General features: G+C 40.7%; 1 protein-coding gene across 11 annotated transcripts; it reads left to right on the top strand.

Annotated features, from left to right (window-relative positions):
• Positions 1-103: 103 nt before the first annotated feature.
• LOC118095083 (butyrophilin subfamily 3 member A1-like) lies at positions 104-22,054 on the top strand. Of its 11 annotated transcripts, none has more exons than XM_035136040.2 (12): positions 104-384; positions 790-848; positions 1,807-1,909; positions 3,262-3,339; positions 4,291-4,395; positions 8,603-8,659; positions 10,691-10,726; positions 12,324-12,344; positions 12,705-12,725; positions 13,432-13,452; positions 14,224-14,250; positions 20,737-22,054. In XM_035136040.2, exons 3-12 carry the CDS (start codon positions 1,837-1,839, stop codon positions 21,279-21,281), a joined length of 984 nt encoding a protein of 327 aa, XP_034991931.1. In that variant the 5' UTR covers positions 104-384; positions 790-848; positions 1,807-1,836; the 3' UTR covers positions 21,282-22,054. The 11 variants fall into 11 exon arrangements, 10 of the variants coding, with proteins under 10 accessions (XP_034991931.1, XP_034991930.1, XP_060137538.1 ...); XM_035136039.2 differs by lacking the exon at positions 790-848 and adding an exon at positions 588-668; XM_060281555.1 differs by adding an exon at positions 588-668 and having other exon boundaries at positions 790-1,909.
• Positions 22,055-23,342: the final 1,288 nt, after the last annotated feature.

Raw genomic sequence — 23,342 nt, 5'->3', positions numbered from 1 at the left:
TGGAGTGCCACAGCACAGTGTCTACAATAGGCAAATGTGCACACAGGCCCAGAAAGCTCTCTGTTCAAACACAAGCCACCCATCATAATGACAGGTGGTTTCTGCTAGCGTATTTTCTTAGTTACAAACCAGTTACATGTGTGTCAAAAGGGAGTTCTTGCAAACAAAGATCTCTTTCAAAAGGGAGTTCTTGCAAACAAAGATCTGTGTATTAATAGGTAACTAATCCTTAAGTTTTCCTGGTCAATGTTCAAGACAAATATGTGCTTTATGATTTCTCTACTCTCACTTTCATTTGTGCCACAAAAAATGCATGTCAAATGCAATTCTCATTTCAGTAGTTGGGGACTGAACTTTGGGATTACTTCTAATGCTCAGGAAAAGGTACATTTTCCTTGTTTTCTCTCCCCAAATAATATGAAAATGGGTGATATATTGTTTAAAAGGGGGGGGGGGCGGTGAGCAGTTCATGAAATATTTTTGGATTATGACCTGTTTCTTTGTCTCCCTCCCATTATATGCAAGTTAGTTCACACACCCTTGTATATTAAATTGTGTCATTGATTGAACTTTCGCTCTCCTGGTAGTTTCTGGGACTGAAAAAATCATGGTCTCAATAAGAACACCCTGCATGAAAAATGCAAGATACATTTTTAGCACTTGTCAAGGTAATAGATTGTATTATAATTCTATTGGGGAAATGGTTAAATGTGCTTATGGTTACATACTCTGGCTGTATATGCATCACTGGCTTAAAATGCAGCTATGTTATTCTTTTTCTCATTTCAGTTTGAAGTTGGTCTGAGGGAAACAACATCAAAATGCAGCATTTCATAAGGAAGTTCAGGGTAGATCTATATTGTGGTTAATGTTTCATGTATACAGCTTTTCACACCAGCTGTGGGAGTGCACTGGGTCAGGGTGCAGAGTAATCAGAAGTGTGCACCAGCCTTGTTGCACTATTTGCGTGAGTGACCTCTTGTTTGTAAAATGGGTTGTGTTTGTCTTATTTTTGCTTATACCATTTTCTTAAAAGATGGAGATGATTGAGATGATGATTTTATATTAAAAAAGCTTTCTCCACCTTTCTTATAGCAGTTCACAGGGCCGTCTTAAGGTCATCGGGCACCCTGGTGCAGGGATCCCTCGGGCACCCCCCCCACTCTTAAAAAAAAGGAAAACTCTTACCAGGCGTTACCAGAGGCCGCCTGCCTGTCCGATGCTGCCGGATTGAGTGGGGGAGGGGGCCTTCATCCCTTCTCCCAGCGGAGCGGGGTGCCTGGGCAGGCCGGGCCACGCTGGGTTCCTTCCCACCAACGGGGTGGTGCATTTCATTGGTAGAGGTGCTGCCATGTGCCGTCACCTCTACCAATGAAACGCAGCTTCGGGGTGAGGGATGACCCTGGTGCTGCAGAGCGGAACAGGGTACTAGTGCCCCTGTTCCGCTCGCTTCCCTCCCTGGTCTCGCTTTGCGGCTGGTGGAGGGAAAAGGGAGGCTGCCGCGAAGCTCCCCCACTTGCTGGGGTGCCCCTCAGCACCCCTCAGCGCCCCCTGATCGCCCAGGCGCCGTGGTGCATTGCGCCACTAGAGTCAATGGGCGAGCCGGGCCTGGCAGTTCATCCTCAGTAAAAGGTCAGTTCCAGAACATTTTGATCCCTCTGAAACAGCTAGGTAGAAAGGCAGATAGTGCTCTTCCTTAATTTTGAATCAGGTGGGCTGTTTTTGCATTCGCACGAATGTAACAGAAAGCAATTTCATGTTATTGGCACATATTTAATTTTGCTGGCATTGTTGCTGTTATTTTAGATCAGAACAGTCTGAAGAGGAACAAGAGACATGGCTCTCGTGGAATGTATAATTTCTGCTTCCTTCTGTGCTGTTATCCTGGGAACACCAATCCCTTTATTAGGTAAAAGGTTCAGAGAAACACTAGAAAAATGTTGTATCGTCATAGATTTGGTAAAGTACTTAAATGCAGGCTATGAGCCAGGTGTGCTTGAGGCTCCTATTGCTTCATAGCAGATGCATTCCTACAAATAAATGGGCCTTTCCCCCACCTCCCATAATTCTCATCAAGGAACCCTTACTTGTATATATCAGGTTACCAGAATCAGGAAACAAGTGCCTGCTTTGGGGCTATGCTCCTATTACAGATGCTGAGGGAATCCAAGCAACTAAATCGATACCTTTTTGTAGTTCAGGATCAACTTTAAATCTCATTAAAACACACCAGGAACTTTAAACAACTTCTTCTTCTTCTTCTTCTTCTTCTTCTTCTTCTTCTTCTTCTTCTTCTTCTTCTTCCTCTTCCTCTTCCTCTTCCTCTTCTTCTTCCTATAAAAATGTGTTTATTTGTGACTCCCTGTTGAAGTCATTAAGAGACAAAATACAAATGACATTATTCACATATGCATATCCAAAACATGTGCTTATACAGGTCTCATTTCATCTGAACAAAAAGCAGCTGCAGTGTTTCATATCACAGTCTAGATCAGGCATCTCCAAACTTCGGCCCTCCAGATGTTTTGGACTACAATTCCCATTTTCCTCGACCACTGGTCCTGTTAGCTAGGGATCATGGTAGTTGTAGCCCAAAACATGTGGAGGGCCGCAGTTTGGGGATGCCTGGTCTAGATTATGAGGGGAGGGAACAGGACTGCCCACCTCCTTCCCAACCTTCAGGAACTGCAAAGGGACTCCCTCAGGGACTCAAGGACAAACTGTTTTGAATTCCTTGATCTAGAGCACATTCTGGATTATTTTTACATGGCTGCATTATTTACAGAATTAAAAAAAAAGTCATTTTGAACTTTTTGGGGGGTGAGAATTTATGAAGAACACAGCCTGGAAAGAACTGTAAAGAAATGTCTATGGCAAGACTTTTCCCACAGCAAGTTAGAATTAGTGAAGAGGGCAAGGATCTGGAGCTCAGGTCAACAGACAGATAAAACAAAACTGTCTACAACTGCTGGCCACAGCAACTGAAATCAATGCCAACCACTGCAATAAGATAGGCCCACAATACATCACAAGACTGCTCTGCAACTTGTATGGAGTCCACATATCACAAGGGGCCGCAAGGCACCTATTCTGACAGCGCCTTCCCACATTTTGAACGACTTGAAGTACAAGGAATTGAACCTGGAGCTGACTGCATGCAAAGCCCATTTTGTACCACAAGGTGTTGTAGCAGGATTTTAAAGGTTTCTATTGGTGATGAAGAATTCACTCATTTTCTATTTTTTTCTTTGTTTTCTGAAGCTCCATCTGGAGGTTTAAGGGCATCACATAATGAAAGACCATTTCTAAATACCAGTACCTTAAGTCTCTCTGCTTCAGGTAATGATGATTACTCTGTCCTGTGTGGGGGGAGTGGCAGGGGGAGCACAGCTTATGGTACTGTATATGTAAAATTACAGTCATACCTCTAGTTGTGTTCACTTCATGTTGCAGATTTTTGGTTTGCGAATGTTGTGTATACTTCCGGGTTTCACATGCGTAGAAGTGCTCTATCGTGCTCTGCGCTTGCGCAGAAGAGCTGCTCTAGTTGCGGACTTTTAGGGGTGCGAATGTCACCCCGGAACGGATTGTGTTCGCAACTAGAGGTACCACTGTATATTAAATAGTATTTGAAGTGATTAAATAAATAATGTAAGTTACAAGTTGCATATTAAAACGTATATTAGGGAAAGTAAATACAAAAATATTTACATTAGGGAGATTAATGTACAAAAATAGATTATATTAGGCCAACTATTGTAAGGAAAAATATGTGTATTAGGAAAAATGCACAAGAAACTGCACAAATATTTGTGCTGATTACCTATCTATATATCTCCAGCTGTCCAAAACGAACTGATGAGAAAATAGGCTAAAGGGAAGATTAGAGAAATGAGAAACTAAGAGAAAGTGAGCCTGTCCTTAGCCATAGTCCACATATTTAAACATGCAATGTTCCATAATGTGAGACATGGTAAAATCTATTGGGATGAGCATGCTTAGTCCTCAGCAAAGAAATTGGCTTCTGCTTGGGCGAAGCCGTTATGCTGTGTTAACTGCCCCATATAACAATGTAGGATACACTGAAAATAAAAATATGGGGCAATAAAGTCTAGAAAGATGTAATTCATTTACTACCTTCTTTATCGTGTTTTTAATATTCTGTAGGGAGCCACCCAGAGTGGCTGGGGAAACCCAGCCAGATGGACGGGGTATAAATTATTATTATTATTATTATTATTATTATTATTATTATTTTATTTTGACTTCTTTGACATTTCTGTTTTGCAGGAAACCCTACCTCAGATTGCCCTGCCTGGAACTGGAACTCTGTTTCCTGGACACTGCTTGCAGTCATATTTTTTCTTGCTCTCATTGCCACATGTTTTTGTAAAGGTGTTTGATAAAATGCATCTCAAATTTGGCTGAATCTGTGCAGCAAAATGAATGAATAGCAGTCTTTGATGAAAATAAGGAAACGCTTTTGTTTTAGGTGTATTTGTGTCATCCATTGTTTCTATGATTTTAAAAATGTATCAATGACTCATACTTTGAAGGACCCGGTTTTGCAAAATATTGTAAGCCCCCACTCAGTTTCATTTACAAATAAGTATCTGATGCCCCCTCTTTGGTATTTGTTTCTGATTCTCCCTAAAGGAGCTTTGTGGCTCAGTCCCACTTCGCCTTGTTGCCCCTCCCTTTCACCTACAGTCCACATATCCCCCAGGCTGAATTGCCTCTCCCAGTTCAGCGCCATGCTGAAGACAGCCAAACTACAGGCCTGTTTGTTCTCTTCAGCTTTATGAACACCAAGTCCAGGCTGACTAAGGGCTTGTGCCTATGCATCTGCACAACCCTCATCCTTGGCTATTTATTTTGAGGCAGGTTGGGCGAAGGCTGAGGGGAGGAATTGGATGGCCAACCTGTCTTTTCTTTACCACTTTTGGAGAAACGTGCCACGCTTTGCTCTTCTGCATTTAGACTACCAGGATTCTCAGAGGTGGCACACACTCTTAAAAATATAGCATCATAATAGCTACCTTCTCTTTTTTGCCATATCTTTTTTATTAATTTTACAATAATGCTTTCCATTACAATTTCTCCTCTTATATTATTCATTTTGGCTTTTAAGGGCCATGACTTCCTTCAAACCGTCCTTATGATTTTATATCTTTCATTTCAATTTTCTGCATTTTCACTACTTAATCATTGCTTTCAAATCAGAAACATCAAAACATCATACAGGTATTTTCTTATTCTTCTCTGCAGTGATTTTTATACCTTTCCTTACAAAGTTTCTTGCAATCCTACCAACGTGTTTGATTGACTACAATTGTCTTTCAAATAATTTACAAACTTAGTCCAGTCCTTGATGAACTTCTGGTCCTGCTGTTCTCGGATTCTTCCCGTCATTTTAGCCAGTTCCGCATACTCCATTAACTTCAGTTGCCATTCTTCCTTTGTCGGTAATTCCTCATTTCCACTTCTGTGCTAATAAAATTCTTGTTGCGGTTGTTGTGTATAGGAAAAGCTTGGTATCTTGTCTGTTAATGCCTGTACCTCCAACTCCCAGCAGAAAAGCTTCCGGTTTTTTAATATATGTATATTTCAATATTTTCTTATTTTCATTATATATTGTATCCCAGGAGCATTTCACTTCTTACATTCCCACCACATATGATAAAAGGTACCTTCTTTTTCCTTACATTTTCAGCATTTATTATCTACCTTATAGAGTTTGGCTAACTTCACCGGTGTAATGTACCATCAATACATCATTTTCATCACATTTTCTCTTAAGGCATTACATGCTGTAAATTTTATTCCTCCTTTCCATAATTTTCCCAGTCTCCTAACTTTATATTATACCCAAAATCTTTAGCCCAATGAATCATTACCAACTTTACCTCTTCATCTTTCAGATGCCATTCCAGCAATATTTTATACATTGTTGACAATGTTTTATATTTGTTATTCAATATTTCCATTTCAAATTTTGATTTGATATTTCCAAATCCATTTTTCTTCATATCATCCTTAAACATCTCATTAATTTCGTAATAGTGCAACCAGTCATTAAAAAATCCTTTCACCTCTTTGTATGGTTTTAATTTCCATTTATTGCCATCATTTTTGAGTAACATTTTATCAGGAGTATGGGCAGGAGTCAGGCTCTGGGGCCTGTAGTGCTTTGCAGGACTGGGGCCTGCCTCAGCTTGTGCTGGAGAAGCAAGGAGTGGCCACTCAGGTGAGGCCACTTGATAACTCACTGCACCTGGTGGCAAGAGCTGGGAGGGATAAAAGCTCAGCATTTCCCTTCAGCTCTTTGCCACAGCAATGCGATCCCTGCCTTGTTGCATTTGGCCTCCTGTTCCTTGATCCTTCGCCTTGCTCCTCGACTCTTGGACCTTCACCTTGCCGGCGCCTTGCTTAACGACCCTTGGACCTTCGCTTTCCGATGCCTTGCTCCTCGGCCCTTGGACCTTCACCTTGCTGACGCCTTGCTCCTCGACCTTCAGACCTTCGCCTGCATGACTCCTTGCTCCTCGACCTTCAGACCTTCACCTTTGTGACACCCTGCTTCCTGACCTTCAGTTCTTCGACTCTGCGATTTCCTGCTGCTTGACCTGCAGCCCCACGCCACCTGGACTCCCATTCCTGCTTCCACTCTGCCATCTTGCCTCTGGTCCTGACATCCTGAGTCGGGACTGCTACCTCCCGCCGGCCAGACCGTGACACATTTCATATGTTACCCAATTTTTATTCATATTTATTTTCTTAACACTCATAGCTTCTAACGGTGATAACCACCAGGCTGTTTTCCTTTCTAATATATTTTTGTACCTATCACATACTTCATAGAGACTTTCGGAATATGTGGTTTCCAAATCCTTTATGTACCTTGATTTTATCATACCATAAATACGCGTGCCACACAAATCTGTTATCATGACCTTCTAAATATAATAAATCTTTCCCCCCAATAACATCCATTCCTGCTTCATAATGCAACTTCCAGTCCGGCAGGGCAAAACCACCTCTTTCTTTACAGTCTGTTAATAGTGTAAATTTAAATCTCGGTTTCCTCCCTTGCCAGATATATCTTGAAATTATCCTTTGCCAATCTTTAAATATACCTGCCCCCTTGATTATTGGAATTGATTGAAACAAAAACAACATCTTTGGTATCACATTCATTTTAATTACAGATATCCTACCCAGGAGTGATAATTTCATTCTTTCCCACACTTCCAATTCTCTCCTTATTTTATTCCACACCGTTATATAATTATCTTGAAACAAGTTTATATTCTTTGAAGTTAACCAAATTCCTAAATATTTAATTTTTTTAACCACCTCTATATTTATTTGTTGTTGCATCATATCTACCATTTCTTTATCCATATTTTTAACTAACATTTTTGTATTTTTTCTATTTAATTTAAAACCTGCTACCGTACTTGTCCAAATTCTTCAATTTTCTCTAATGCTTTCTTAGCACTGACTAACGGTTCTTCTATTGTCAGTACCAAGTCATCGGTAAAGGCTTTAACTTTATGTTCCTTTCTTCCAACTGCAATTCTTTTAACTTCTTCTGTTTTCCTTATTGTCTTCAGGAGGACTTCGAGTACCAATATGAATAATGGTGACAATGGACACCCTTGTCTTGTACCTTTAGCAATTTCAATATTTTCAGTCAAAACATTATTCACTATGAGTTTCGCCTTTTGTTCAGAATATATGGCCTTTATAGTTCTTCTAAACCATTGTCCTAAGTCCATTAACTCCAAGCTTTTAAACATACATTCCCAAGATATATTATTGAAGGCCTTTTGTGCATCTACAAAGATCAATGCTGCTTCATTCCTGGCAGTCAGATATTCAATAATGTTTACAACATTTCTTATATTATCCTTCATCTGTCTGCCTGGAAGAAAGCCTGCTTGGTCTTCGTGAATTACTTCATTTAATATATTCTTTAACCTATTTGCAAGGATGCTAGCAAATATTTTATAATCATTATTTAATAATGAGATCGGCCTATAATTTTTAACTTGTAAAGGATCTGAATCTGGTTTGGGTATTCATGTAATATATGCTTCTTTCCATGTCTCTGGCAATTCTCCTTTTCTTAATATATAGTTCTTTACTTATTTGAAAGGTACCAGTAGGGTGTAACTCAATTTTTTAAATAATATTTTGCAGTAAATCCATCCGGTCCCGGTGCCTTTCCACTTTTTAGGTTTTTAATTGCTTTCAGAATTTCTTCTTCTCCTATTGGTTCATTCACTCAGTCTTTCTTATCTGTCAGAATCCGTTGCACGTCTTTCTTTTTTAAAGATTCTTCCATTTTTCCTATGTTTTCCTTTCTAGATGTTTTATACAATTGTCTGTAAAATTCAACCAAGCCTTTTCTTATCTCTTTCGGGTTTTCTATTTCTTTTTCTTCAATTCTATTTTTTTATTGTATTCTGAGATTTCCTTTTCTTAATTTGCCATGCCAACCATTTTCCTGCTACCTTCTCATCCTGTATTAATAATGGAAAACATAGAGCCCATTTCACCCATAAACATGCATTGCCTTTCTGTGTTCCTTTTCCAGACAAATGTAAGAATTCACAAAGTAGAGACGATATAGAAAGCAGAAGAATAATACCAGGTGAGGTTCCTGCTTGAGTTAATGTAATGATGTGCTTCTGGATATTTATGTATTTACATTTATGCTTTAAAGCACTGAAAACCAGCACAACTGTACAGTGATTAAAGTTAAAACAAAGCTGTGCATGCAAACGTCCATTCAGATTTGAAAAGGAAGTACCATTAGAAGGAAGTGTATAGGGGAAGGAGGATTAGTCCTGAAAGAAAGGCAGAGGAATTGTTGTGGTTAGTTCAAAAACCTTTACTGCGTTAGCATACAGCCATAGCAAAATAAAACAATACAAAATGCCAGAGACAAGCAACAAAGCATAATTCAAGGTGATATTGCTGGCGTAATAACATTTGAAATTTGAGGGTGGAATTTAAAAATACTACAACGGCTGGAGATTCTACAAAACTCATTTGCAAAGAGTATTTGCAAAGATACTGGGTCTCCCCAAGGGCTCGGTTGCTGCACAGTTAAGAACAGAACTGGGCCTCCCCTCCATTGTTGCGAGAGCCCACATTAGAATTATCAGTTTTTATTGTAAATTAATAAATGCCCCAGGTTCCCTATTAGCCAGGCAAGCCTTTTTAACTTGTTCCCATAGCAACATATGGTCTAAGGGCATGGAGACTATTATTACACGCTACTCCCTCCCAGAATTCGACACGCTGTCATCCTGGGACCAACATAAAATCCGGGCCTGGATTCTTACAAGGGACAAGGCCATGGACCGAGCACGGTCCACCACAGCCCGCTTCTCTATGTGGTTTCCTAAAGTGAAAGTGGTAAGATCACTTGCCAACTACTTGATAGACCGGACGGAGCCCAGTTTGAGAAGAGCGTTTACTATGGCCCGTTTCCATTCTATACCCACGGCCTTCCTGCAGGGGATTTACTCTAAGACCCCTATTACTCAGCGCCTATGCCCATGCACAATGAATGACTTCCTACATTTCTTTTTCTACTGCCCCATTTATGAGCCAATAAGATCTAAGCTCCTCCTCTTGATCCCGTCCACCATTACATCTAAGGAAGACTGTTTGAAATCACTTCTTGTGGATGCAAATCCCCAAATTTCACGTGGGGTGGCAATCTTCATAGTGCAGGCTCTGAAACTCAGGGCTACCCTGACAGGGTAGTGTGTCCTAGACCTGGACCTGTTCTAATTCTCTCTATTTCATTTTTAACTGAATGTGCCGAGCCTATTTTGGGCTATTTTATGCTTTACAGGTTGTTGTTCTTTAGTCGTTTAGTTGTGTCCGACTCTTCGTGACCCCATGGACCACAGCACGCCAGGCACTCCTGTCTTGCACTGCCTCCCGCAGTTTGGTCAAACTCATGTTTGTAGCCTCGAGAACACTGTCCAACCATCTCGTCCTCTGTCGTCCCCTTCTACTGCTTTACATATATCCGCATAGTAGATTTTTGGTGCTGGCAACTAAATCTTTGCATTATTGTCTTAGGGTAATTTAAATGTTATTAAATGTTAAATGTTGTGGTTAGGAAGGGGGCCGGAGGCTGGGGGCTGGAGGCGAGCAGGCAATGATTCAGATGCACCTGATCCAATCTCCCCAGACCAACGTTGTGCATCACAGTACACCTTCTGAACCCAATTCCTCTCAGGCATTTTAGTGGCAATGAGGGAATTTCCCCTTGCCAATGAAAGGAACTTTTGTGGAGGGAATTGGATGGTGTACAGCACAGGACATATTATCCTCCTGGCTGAACTGCCTCTCTTGATTTTGCTCCATGCTGAAGACAAGCAAACCACAGGCTGGTTTGTTCTCTTCAGCTTTATGAATTCCCAAGTCCAGGCTGACTGAGGGCTTGTGCCTGTGCAGCTGCACACTCCTCATTTTGAGCCAGGCTGGGACACGTCTGAGGGGAGGAATAGGAGGTCTACCTGTCCTTTCTAGACCACTTTGGGAGAAATGCTGCTCTCTTTCCTCTTCTGCACTTAGGCTCCCAGGATGCTCCTGTGTAAAACACCTGCTTTAAAAAATGGAGTAATAATACCTATCTGTATTTGTATTCTTGTTTTTCCAGAGAAACGCAAGATTTCACAATATGGTGGGTCTGAAGGTGAGTTTCCTGCTTGAGTTACTCTAATATTGTGCTTCATGATATTTCAGTATTTCAGGGGACTCCTCCTCCTCCTCTTCTTCTCTTCTTTTTTAAAAGTATGGCTACAGAGTGTGTGGGGCTCCTGCCTCCAGGCACACTGAATTCAATATAGCTAGACCTTCTCAGAGTACTGGGTTTTGAGGATGTACCTCTCCGCCGGGAAATTTTGCATGTTATATATGAGAGGCTAAGGTGGTGGTGGGGTTTGCATGAAAATATCTAAAATATTTATGAAATACCATCAAGACCTGACATGCCCAGGGACATTGGTTTCTTATAAAAAATATTTATTATTTCCATAATGAACAATGTAAGGAGAAAATACAGAAGAACTTCCTGTCCCCCAACACACTGTCTCAGTTTAGTAATAAAAGAAGAAAAAACATTTAAAATCAATTCCCCATTCAGATAAAGGACTCAGCTATACAGCTGCTAACAGGGCCATCTTAAGCAAATCTAGCGCCGTGGCGCAAAGGTCCCTCTGGCGCCCCCTCCCTTTCCCCAAGTTGCTCTCTCTCGCCCTGGCTTAGGGTCCCCAGTGCCACCAGCCCAGGTTTCCCGCTGCCCCTCACCTGCTGCGCGGTGTCCCGCTGCCAGCCCAGGTCACGCCGTTGACCCCTCTCCGCCCCAGCCAGCTCCCGCAACCTCCCCAACACAGAGGCCGTGTGGCCCAGCGGCCGCTATCCGCACCGGAGAAAACAAGCGTGAGCGGTGAATTCCGGGTCCTGCAGTGCGCCACTTGTTCCCCGCTGTGCTCCCAGCGGCCCGAGGAGCAGGAGGCGGTTGCCATGCCGCTGCCTGTGCCCCAGGAGTGGTGGTGGTGGGGCAGCAGGCACCAGATGTAGAGGAGGCCCCTTGGGAGCCGCTCCCACCACCGCTGCTCCTGTAGGCGACAGCGGCTCGGCAGGCAGTGGCTGAGGGGATTCCCGCGGGTTGAAGGAGAGGAGGCGGCAGCGGAGCCATAGGGCTCAGACATCAGCTGTCTAGCGGCCCGGGCTGCTAATCAAACGTTTTACTTGCAATATACAATGTGACAATAGATAGCAATGGTGAGCCTTATGGAAAATTCAATGTATTTTTAAAAACACTTAAAAAAAAACATTTTCAGAACAGTTTTTATATGTGTTCCACCAAAGTGTCTTTCCATAATACTGATGTGTCACAGGCACCCTGATTTTGAATGGCTCCCAGTACTCACATTGTACTGTACAGTATTGCTTTTAGTGCAAAATCTTGCAGTCTTGCAAAATCTTTCAGGTTTGAAGAACATGCAAATCCAAATGACTTTCTCCATTTTGCCATCCTATGTGCTGGGAGGTGTGGGGGGAATAGCTTGGGTCTGCTGGAGTTTGTGCATGCCCCAGAACTACGTGTCTAATTTAGTTTGGTTCTGTACAACAAATGCAGTGTCATTGCCAAGCAGCTATACTTGGATCTGACATAGTGATATTGTCATAACCAGCTGAGGAGAAATGGCAGCTAGTAGTGCTCGCTGTCTCTATAAATCGGAAAGGAAATGTAATTCTTTTTCTCTAACCCCCTGACTCTTTTGCAGGTGAATTAATAGAAGAGAATGGTAAGTCTTGCAAAATCTTTCTGTTTTTGAACATGCAGAATCCAAGTGAATTCCTCCATTTTGCCATTCCATATATGTTTACTGAGCAGCTTGGGTCTGCTAGAACTTTGAACATGCCCCAGAACTATATCATACCCTTTAACACTTCTGTGATGAAAATAGGGGCATCATGTGTATAGATTGGTTGGTTCTGTACAACAAATGCTGTGTCATTGCCAAGCAGCTATACTTGGATCTGACATAGTGATATTGTCATAACCTGCTGAGGAGAAATGGCAGCTAGTAGTGCTCGCTGTCTCTATAAATCGGAAAGGAAATATAATTCTTTCTTTTTCTCTCACCCCCCGGCTTCTTTTGCAGATGAATTAAAGGCAGTGAATGGTAAGCCTTGCAAAATCTTTCAGTTTTGGAACATGCGGAATCCAAGTGGCTTCTGCCATTTTACCATCCTCTGTATGTTTGCTGAGCAGCTTGGGTCTGCCCCAGAACTATATCATACCCTTTAACATTTCTCTGATGAAAATAGGGGCATCATGTGTCTAGATTGGTTTTGATCTGTGCAGTGAATGTTGTGTCATTGCCAAGGAACCATACTTGGTCTTAACAGGGCAGCTACCGGTAGTAGTGCTCTCTGTCTCTATAAATTTGAAAAGAGAAAAGAGGCGCTTTTGACACTGAAGACTTAAGAAAAAATCACCGATGCAAGCAATTCACCCACTTAAAATATTTTCCCCTTTACCCTCCTCCCCTTCATTTTGACTCAAGCTGAACCAAAGGTTCTCTTTCTCTGATGGATGGAACGGGTATTATATTTATTTATTATAAAATGCATATCCTATAGAGGTATCAAAACATCTTACAGCAATAAAATATACAATATGCAAATTTTAAAACATAAATTAAACATTTAACAGAATAAGACTTTCATCAGTGGAGGAGGTCCTTTGGGTACAAGTCTTTGTTACCAATTCTAGACAACTTGATAAGCGAAGACATTACAGTATAAACTGATTTTTTTGGAATTTGATTTTCTTTTTCATTTGATTGAGGTTCTTCATTTGTAAGCCATGCAAATTTTCTTTTGCAGAAATCTTGAAGATCGAAAAAGGCAAGTAGTCTAACATTTTGTATACGATATCTGTTGCGAAAATAAATATTCCTGAATCATAAAAATACCACACATGCCACAACCACTTCATTCCACCGTTTTCTTTGCACTTAGTCCAGGCATTAACCAAAAAGGGCATGTCCAAAGAGGAGACACACTTCAAGCTTTTGTATTCTCAAATTTTCATCAGTTTTGGACATAAGGGGATTTGAGCAGTTGCTAAATTTCATTTCGTATCTGTGCAGAGTTTTGAAAAAGCTGTGAGTGCTGCATTTCCCTCATTTTAGAAATATATTATGTTATGCTTTATAGTTGTGCCTGACATGAGTAGGTACTAACTTATGCTTTTAGAATATATTTTTATGAAATATTTATTATAATAATTGTTTTGATTGTGGTCTTTTGACAAAGGATGGTTTATTAAATCCATCCACCCTTTATTCACCCCTTTGTATACTGCCTTAGGATCCATGGAAGGGTAGAGGAGAAATATTTTAACTGAGCAAAAAAATAAATTGTGCCTGTTTTGTAGGTTGGAGAATTAGTAAAAGTCAGTGCTTTTTTCCTAGGGGGCGCAGGGGTACTACACATACCCCTAAACATTTTGTGAATCCATTTACTGTATTTATTTCCCCCGATTTGAACTATAAAATGTTGATTTTTTGAGTCAAAATGAGAGTACCCCAAACATTTTTAAAGAAAAAAGCACTGGTAAAAGTACTCATCACATGCTTGCCAATGAAACCTTTATGTTCATTCTTTTATTCACAGAATTCTCAGATGCCCGCTTCTACAGAGGTGAGAAGGATGCAAAATTATGTGCAGAATGGATATTGGGCTTCTTCAAATCATCCTACAATGGGTAGCTCAACCTGTGTGCTGCCAGAAGTTGCTAGACTGCAAATCCCATCACCCCTGGCTTTTGGTCATACTGTTTGGGGCTGATGGGAGTTGTAGTCCAGATCCATACCTACTGGACTGGTTTACAGTCATACCTCTGGTTATGTTTGCTGCAGATTGCATACATCATGGGTTACGAACGCGCCAAACCCGGAAGTGCTGGAACGGGTTACTTCCGGGTTCGGCGATTTGCACATGCGCAGATGCGCCAAATGACACATGTGCAAGTGCAGAAGTGCCGAATCGCGCAGCGAGCATGCGCAGATTCGGCGCTTCAGGTTGCGTACTGCTCCAGTTGCGTATGGGGCTCCGGAATGGATCCCGTTTGCATCCAGAGGTACCACTGTACTTACCGTGTTTCTCCGAAAATAAGCCATACCCCAAAATTTTTTAGGTTTTTCCTTTACGACTGATGTGGTCAATGGTGCTACACAGAGATGTGTGTTTGTAACCTTATTCTGAATGATAGCACACCTGTGAGCTTTTGCTAATTTGAATAATTGAAGTTAGAGTTTGCTTACTGTAATGTGATTGGGTAATTGACTATTTTGAATTCTGTATTTAAGCAAATGGTTCATGGGTGTGGTGATGGTGATGTATTGAGAAATGAGAGGAATGGAGTAGAGGAGTGTGTTGTATATAATTGTAAATAAAGCAAGCAAAGATACTGAAGACGACTTTGTTATTTCGTCGACCCTGCCGCTGTTGCCACTCGGTTGGTGCGTATTTTGCCCAACATCCGGTTATGGGCCCAGGAACTGCGCATGGGTGTTTGAACTGCTTGCTAAGAGGGCTGTGAAGCTGAGCTATCTGCCAGTCGAAAAGGAGCCGGAAGTATATCCAGGATGGATGATGGCGCTTACCTCTCCTCAACTAACTGATGGTAATTATAGTCTTTGGTCCTTTAGAATGAGAGGATTACTCGAATGTAAGGACCTGTTTAACTACGCCACAGACACCCCTCCTCAGCCACTCACCCCTGAATGGATACGGGGGGATAACAAAGCCAAAGCTTTTATAAACATGGCAGTGTCCAACCAGCAAGTTGTATATATCAGAGATAAAACGTCGGCTAAAGAAATGTGGGAGAGTTTGGCTGCAGTCCATTTGAGAAAAGAGTCCGCGTCAGCCTTGGCTTTTTACCGCCAGCTTTATCAGGCAAAGCTGCAACCTGGCGGTGACTTGGCAGCTCATCTGAGACATTTACAGGAAATCAGGTTGGAGCTTTTGAGAAGAGACGTTGTGGTTCCTGATAATCAATTTTGTTTTATAATCCTCTGCTCATTAAACAAAGAGTATGATGCAGTCGCAAGCCAGCTCGCTTTGGTCCCTCCTGACCAGCTGAGTATTGAAGGCGTGACTGCGAAACTGATGGCGGAGCTGGACAGGCGAGACGCCTCTGTTATGCCGGTTCCTAAAGAGGAGAATGTGAATTCAAATGACAATAGGGATGTTGTAGCTTTAAGAGCCAACAAGAAATGTTTTGCCTGTGGCCTTTGGGGGCATTTTGCTTCAGAATGCAGAGCAAAGAGTAAAAAGACTTCCTCTAGGTAGCAAAAGGGACACACAGCCACTCAGGCGTGGAAGCCTTCACAGCGACCACAGCGAGGTAGTCGACCCGAGCCACAAGCATTCTTTGCAGAACCACAGCCTTGTGAGGTTAAAAGAGGTAATTGGGACTTTTTCATCATCAATAGTGGCGCATCGCAGCACTTGTGCAGCAATCGCAGTCTCTCCATAAATTACACACCAGAGACTGGAAATGTGCATTTAGCGAATGGAATAGTTTTGCCCTCACTTGGGAAGGGGACTATAAAACTGCATATTTTGAATATTACTATATCAGATGTTGTTTATTGCCCTGAATTGTGTGGTAACTTATTATCGGTTTATCAGTTTGCACGTCAAGGTGTCAGAGCTAAATTTACTGAAAAAATGTGCCGGTTTTATCGGGCCAATAAGCAGGTTCTCTTTGCAAAACAGACTCATGGGCTTTACAGGCTCAAGTTTCACTCCTCCTCAGGAGGAAGCGATAGCTGTTGTGGTGTAGCCAATAGGAGCAGGCAGGGGTTAGCAAATTGCCAGCCACATAAAAACTGCTTACATGAAGCTCACCGCAAACTTTTTCATAAAAACTTCGCAGATGTTTTGAAAACACGAGATATAGTGCATGGTCTAGAGATTAAACCGTGTAAATTTTACATGAACTGCCTGTCATGCTGCAAACATAAAATTAAGGTGGCACGAAAGGGCAAAAGCACTATGAGAGAAGTAGCAGAGCCTTTTGAAAGGGTTCACTGTGATCTAGTAGGACCATTGCCAGAATCTCTTGGAGGGTCCCGATTCTGGCTAACACTTGTGGACCAGAAAACCAGATATATTTGGACATATGCAATCTCTAAGAAGTCTCAAGCACTAGAAATGTGTGCTTGCAACTGGGTTAAGACTCATTTTGGTAAAAATATACAAAATCTGTACTCTGATCTTGGAGGTGAATTTATGTCGCAGGATTTTGAAGAGTTCCTAAATGCGCAGGGGACAGTACGCCAAGTGTCATCACCTAGGAGTCCCTGGCAGAATGGGATTGCTGAGGTTGTTAACAAAAACCTACAATCTGGGATAAAAACAATGCTTCATGATGCTCAACTTCCTGATAGCTTCTGGGCTGAATGTTTGAGCTGTTACACGCATGTAAAGAATCGATCTTATCATTCTGCATTAACAGTAACACCTTATGAAATGCTTTTTGGAAAGCGTCCCAATCTAAAGTATTTGTGCGTTTGGGGCAGTGATGTTATGATGCATTACCCAGCTAAAGGGAAGCTGCAGGAAAGAGGTATCCCGGGTAAATTTATGGGATATCAACAAGGGAATTATCGCATTTATTTACTAGACACAAAAAAGTTTCACCTTACCCGTAGCATTATACCATCAGTACACTGGGATGGTGTAGCTGAGTTTCAAGATGATGATGGTCTTAAAGAAATATCCCCAAAGAGTACAGCTGATGCTAACGAGCAGCCAGTTGATACCGATCCTGACAGTAATCAGTCAGAGATTGGAGAATATGAGTTTAAAGGGGAACAAGAGGCAATGGACAACTCAGACCATACTTTAAGTCCAAAGCCCTCTACTAGCCATATGTCTGAAGTTTCAGAAGTAAATTTAAAAGTTTACCAGAGCTTAGACGCTCCAGTAGAATAACTAAACCACCTCAGCGTTACATCAATGAACAACAGCTACAGAGGCAGAAACGACAGGAGCAGTTGTTTAAACGTAGAAATATTGCTACTGTTGATGAGGAAATAGAAGAAGTTGCAAACAATGTATATTGTAACCAAGTTAATTTTGAACCAAAAAGTTTTAAAGAGATACAAACCATGCCAAAGTCACAAGCTCAACAATGGAAAAAAGCGATAGACTCTGAGCTTGCATCTCTAAAGCAAAATAACACCTGGACTTTTGTGAAGCAAACACCTGATATGCGAGTCATAGATTCAAGATGGGTGTTCAAAGTAAAACTTAATGATAAAAATAAAGTAATGAGATATAAAGCTAGGTTAGTAGCAAGGGGTTACCAACAATTGGAAGGCATTGATTATGAGAATGTGTTTTCTCCAAGTGTGAAGTATGAAAGTATAAAATTGATGATGCTAGACGCTGTTAAAAATGGGTGCGAATTGTACCATTGTGATATTTCCACAGCTTATCTTAATGCTGATTTGCATGAACACATATACATGAAAGTTCCGGATGGTGTAGATGCTACACCTGGGGTAGTTTGTAAATTAAACAAATCTCTGTATGGCCTGCATCAAAGTGGCAGGAATTGGCACGAAACTTTAAAACAAACCTTGATTGAATTTGGGTTTGCGCAGGGGAAAGCTGATAATTGCATTTTTACCAGACAATGTGATAATTCTGTTGTCAAATTGGCCGTTTATGTTGATGATTTATTATTTTCATGTAAACATTTAAAGGAATACCAGTTGTTTATTTCTCAACTTTGTAAATGTTTTGATGTAAAAGATTTGGGGAAAGTCAAGAATTACCTGTCCATGCAAATAGACAGGGCTGCAGATGGTTCTTTTGCTGTACATCAAACTGCAAAAATTAAAGATTTAATAGAAGTGCTAAATTTGGAGAACGCAAAAGGAAAAGAAACCCCATTAACATGTGGATTTACTTTTACTAAAGAGGATACACCTTTTCATGACAAAACACTTTACAGGTCGATATTAGGAAAGCTGAACTTTATTCAGCGCGTGTCCAGACCAGACATATCTTTCAGTTTTAACTTTCTTTCCACATTTGTGGAGAATCCAACCAAGCAGTGTTTTCGAGCGTTGAAAAGAGTGGTGCTGTATCTTAAAAATACACTGCATTGCAGATTACATTTTAAGGCGCATAATGATACAGGGTTCAATATTTTTTGTGACGCATCTCATGCATCTGAACCTTTCCAAAGATAAAAGTGTGTCCGGTTTTGTTTATAGATACAATGAATGTCCATTTGAATGGAGAACGCGCAGACAGCATATAATTTGTATGTCAACCACAGAAAGTGAACTTTGCGCATGTTCTGAAGCCATCAAAGACATTGAATGGTTTTTGCAGTTGTTTGCAGACCTAAAAATAAAAGTAAAATCACCAATACCTGTGCACATTGATTCCCAAAGTGGAATAGCCATTTTGACATCAGAAGGCAATACCCAACGTACCAGAACGTTACAATTATGTTTGGAGTTTGCAAAACAAATGATTAATGAAAAAATTATTACTTTTGAATATGTAGCTGGAATAGAGCAAATAGCAGATATTTTCACAAAAGCTTTGCCAACAGCTACGCATCTTAAACATACACAGAAAATGCTAAATGTTACTGCTACGCATCATTGACCAGCAGGGGGTTGTTAGGTTTTTCCTTTAAGACTGATGTGGTCAATGGTGCTACACAGAGATGTGTGTTTGTAACCTTGTTCTGAATGATAGCACACCTGTGAGCTTTTGCTAATTTGAATAATTGAAGTTAGAGTTTGCTTACTGTAATGTGATTGGGTAATTGACTATTTTGAATTCTGTATTTAAGCAAATGGTTCGTGGGTGTGGTGATGGTGATGTATTGAGAAATGAGAGGAATGGAGTAGAGGAGTGTGTTGTATATAATTGTAAATAAAAGCAAGCAAAGATACTGAAGACGACTTTGTTATTTCGTCGACCCTGCCGCTGTTGCCACTCGGTTGGTGCGTATTTTGCCCAACAAAAATAAGCCATAGTGATAGGCAGTTTAACCTTCTAGGTTGAACTGTACCACACTTAATAATAAAAAGGCATCCCCTGAAAATAAGCCACAGTGTGTTTTTTTTTGAGGAAAAATAAATATAAGACGGTGTCTTATTTTTGGAGAAACACAGTAACTAATGCTGTTTGGGTTAAGAAAAGCAGGAACATTTTTAAATGCACATTTTGAGGAGAAAGACTTTATGCAATATGTTTATACAATAGGCATACAGGAAGGGTAGATTGATGTGGAAATGGATTGACAGGTAAGCACATGCAAAAGTGAGGATGAACACCTTTAATGTGTCCAGAATACAATGTGCTTAGCAGGGAGATCCTGGACCCCATACCGGGGAGCTTAGCAAGCCTCCTGGAAAAGCAATTATACAACCTGCTCTTGCTAGGCAAAGACCCGAAAACAACCAGGGCGGTCGCCAGATTCTGTGCCCAAATATGCAGACACAGACTTTCTTCCCAGCCCGTCTGATTTTTTCCTCAATGGCACCCCGAGCGAGCTAGGCTCAGCTTTCTGCAGCCACTATTTTAAGGGTTAAACTTTTAGCACTGTTATATAATTAATAATTTTCTTTTAATTCTTGTTCAAAGCAACTTTTATACGTTATGCTCCCGGAAACTGTTTTTCAAAGGGATCCGTTTTATTTTTATTTTATTCTTATTTTATTTTACTTCTAAGAGCTGGTCCTCGACCGTAATAATAAATGAATCTGAATGTGCTTAGCACATTAAACATGTTGCAGATGGATAAAGCATAAGGAGATATGCTGCGGAATATAGAAGAATCACATTCTTGTAGAGAGCGGGCGAATCATGCAATGCAGTAAGCTTGGATAGAAATTTGTATCGGTCATCATATCAAAGAATAATAGAATTGAAGAGTTGCAAGCGACCCTGAGGATCAGCTAGTCCAACTCCCTGCAAGGCAGGAATATGTAGCTGTCTGGCAGACAGATGAGGATGCGGTCCACAGACTGGTGACTTAAAAGAGAGATTCCCACAGACCGCCTTACTGAATTAATATGCTAACAATTTCTCATTTTCTTTTAAGTCTGTGCCTTTGAATCAAGGTCTTTCTTTTTGTTGCAGTCGATGTGATCTTGGACCCCAGGACAGCTCACCCAAAGCTAAAAGTGTCTGAAGATGGCAAAAGTGTTTGGAACACAGGAACTGTTTCTAAGGTTTCTGACTGCGAGGAGCGGTTTGACTCCCACACATTCATTCTGGCAAAACGTGGATTTTTAGAAGGCAAATATTACTGGGAAGTGGAGATTGGTCAGAAGAAAACCTGGGACTTGGGAGTTGCCTCTGCAAAAGCTTCTAGAAAGGGGGAGATCACCCTGTCTCCTGAGAATGGCTACTGGGTCATAGGATGTGATGATGGGAAAGATTATTGGGCTCGGACAGAGCAATGGACCCGCCTGAAAGTGAACGGAAAGCTTAAAAAATTAGGAATATTCCTAGATATATCAGCTGGAAGCTTATCTTTTTATGATGTCTCCAGTCAAAGGAAACTGCACACTTATAAAACACTTGGTTCTGGGGAGCTTTATCCCTTCTTCTCCACAGGATCTGTGACTGCAGACCTAGATAGTTCTCCACTAAGGATTCTTCCATTGAATTTGGAAGAGTGATTGTGGCTCAGAATTAGTGCAACCCTTTAGTTTAGCCAGGATAGTGGTATTAATCCAGGTGCCAAAAAATGAGAGAAACAGAGTAGACCCAATGGCATCAATGAATTCCATCATGTTCCCCCATCTAAGAAGTAGTAATGATTCAAAGCATATGGAGTGTGGACAAAATACCAAGATCTACTTGGAAGGGAAACACTTTTATGGCTACGCCCTGTAGCAACTAGTACACAAAATAAACTTAATATGATCGAGAATTGGGGCAGATATATAGACACACTGTATTTTTCTGGAAACGTATGCAGATTGAAAAAGTTTGAAGAAATCCGAGAATGGGGAATGGATTGGTGTTAATATTAATGAGTAATTTAAAAATGTGTTTTAAAAATGAAGTTATGATTTTGAAAAGGTTTTACTTGAAGGAAAAAGAAAAAAATGTATTTCAAAAATGTATAAATTAATATTAGAATGGGAGACAAAAGACAAAATGTTTAGGTTAGATTAGAAATATAATAGATTAGATTATAATATTTTGGTTATGATTTGTTAGGTAGAAGATAGAGTGCAGCAGCAGGAGAGAAACAACAATTCAATGGAAAATGGGTGTGTGTGTGTGCATAAACAAAAATAAAAGATGAAACTGTGTTTTGACTGTATATGTTAAAAATGTTGAAACTTAATAAAATGTAATTTAAAAAATATAAATGATTCAAAGCCTAGTTGTTCCTTGTAAGCACGTATAAATAGGGGAAGTAAATTTCAGTGACTGCATAAATGTTGTAAATTCTATTATTTGATTACTGTAATTTGAATAAAACTAATAATTTTAGAATTGTTAAAATGCCAAGTTTTGGGAAGGCACAGGCCCACCTGCTGTAAAGGAGGCAGGCAATCACAGGCTGCTCTGAAAGAAGCCCTTCCTTGACCCATGGGCAGACTTCGATCTTTCACATTTTGGCAGCACCCTGCGTGAACCCAGAATTTGGCACCCTGCCACCTCTCACCTTCTGTTCCGCTCAATTCACTATGGGTAAAACACATACTTATAGACAAGCACACACTGGTATTATTAAATAGTGGGTAGACAACACAGCAGTTCTTCAAGGAGCTCTTTATTCGGAAGCCAGAACAGAACTGAACTGCATTGCTGAGCCGGCCTGCTTTTATAGAGGCTGGCTCAAACAATGTATCAAACATAATTCAAAGTTCCCTCCTAAAGTTCCCTCCTAAAGTTCCCTCCTAAAACAACTGACAAGGACCTGAGGACCTGAGTGAAAACTATATGCACTAATACATAACAGGTATTCTGAAGTGCCCCCCTTTCTTCTTATGTATGAAAAAGAATCAGGATGCAGCTTCCTGGTTCAGATGCAATAATCCTTTGCAAGAATAACAGGTGATATCCACTGGTAATCCCCCCACCCCCAAGAAACTCATTGTTTTCTGTAATTCACTGTACTTTTTTCAGAGAATTATTGGAAGGTATCTCAATGTAGTGATAATTGGCAGTTTTCATACACGCCTACAGTACAGATCAGAATGCAGAAGCAACATGTAGATAGAACTTCTGCTACTTTAGATGACATTGTAATTTTGACAAGCCTTCAGAATACAGGAGTCGATTACAGATACTGTAATCCATATTAGATTCCCAAGCCCTTTGGCAGAACCTCTGATACAAAACAAGTCTTCTCAAGGAATAATACTTGGCATGACAAGCCAATACAAGTAGTGGGAATAGTGCTGGGCATTCTAGCAAGAAAAATTGTTTAGGGATTTTTAAAATCCATTTTGACCTTTAAAAAAAGAAAAAAAGATTCCCACTGCTAATTTGCTCATACTTTTAGCCATTGCTGGTTTTTAAAAACCTCATTTGTAGAGTCATAAATAGAAATCAGTCAAATCCTGTTACCAATATGAGAACAACCATCCTTCTTCAACAATTCCCCCCCACCTCTTTAGCCAGTCTCCTCTTCGTTAAACCACATTGGAATATTCCCTAGTTAACTATCTAGTTCTGAAGTTACAGAGCCCATAATAAATTAGAGATAAAACTTCAGATGA

This window comes from Zootoca vivipara, chromosome 13 (genome assembly GCF_963506605.1).
Source record: "Zootoca vivipara chromosome 13, rZooViv1.1, whole genome shotgun sequence".
NCBI classification, from domain to species: domain Eukaryota; kingdom Metazoa; phylum Chordata; class Lepidosauria; order Squamata; family Lacertidae; genus Zootoca; species Zootoca vivipara.
This window is presented reverse-complemented; position numbering and strand designations above follow the sequence as displayed.

What these genes read in the sequence shown, in the direction of transcription:
- LOC118095083 (XM_035136036.2), top strand. Translation starts at nt 1,837, where the DNA reads ATGGCTCTCGTGGAATGTATAATTTCTGCTTCCTTCTGTGCTGTTATC. An exon ending in CTTAAGTCTCTCTGCTTCAG is followed by an intron (nt 3,340 to 4,290) that starts GTAATGATGATT and finishes TCTGTTTTGCAG; the next exon opens with GAAACCCTACCTCAGATTGC. An exon ending in ACAATATGGTGGGTCTGAAG is followed by an intron (nt 10,727 to 12,323) that starts GTGAGTTTCCTG and finishes ACTCTTTTGCAG; the next exon opens with GTGAATTAATAGAAGAGAAT.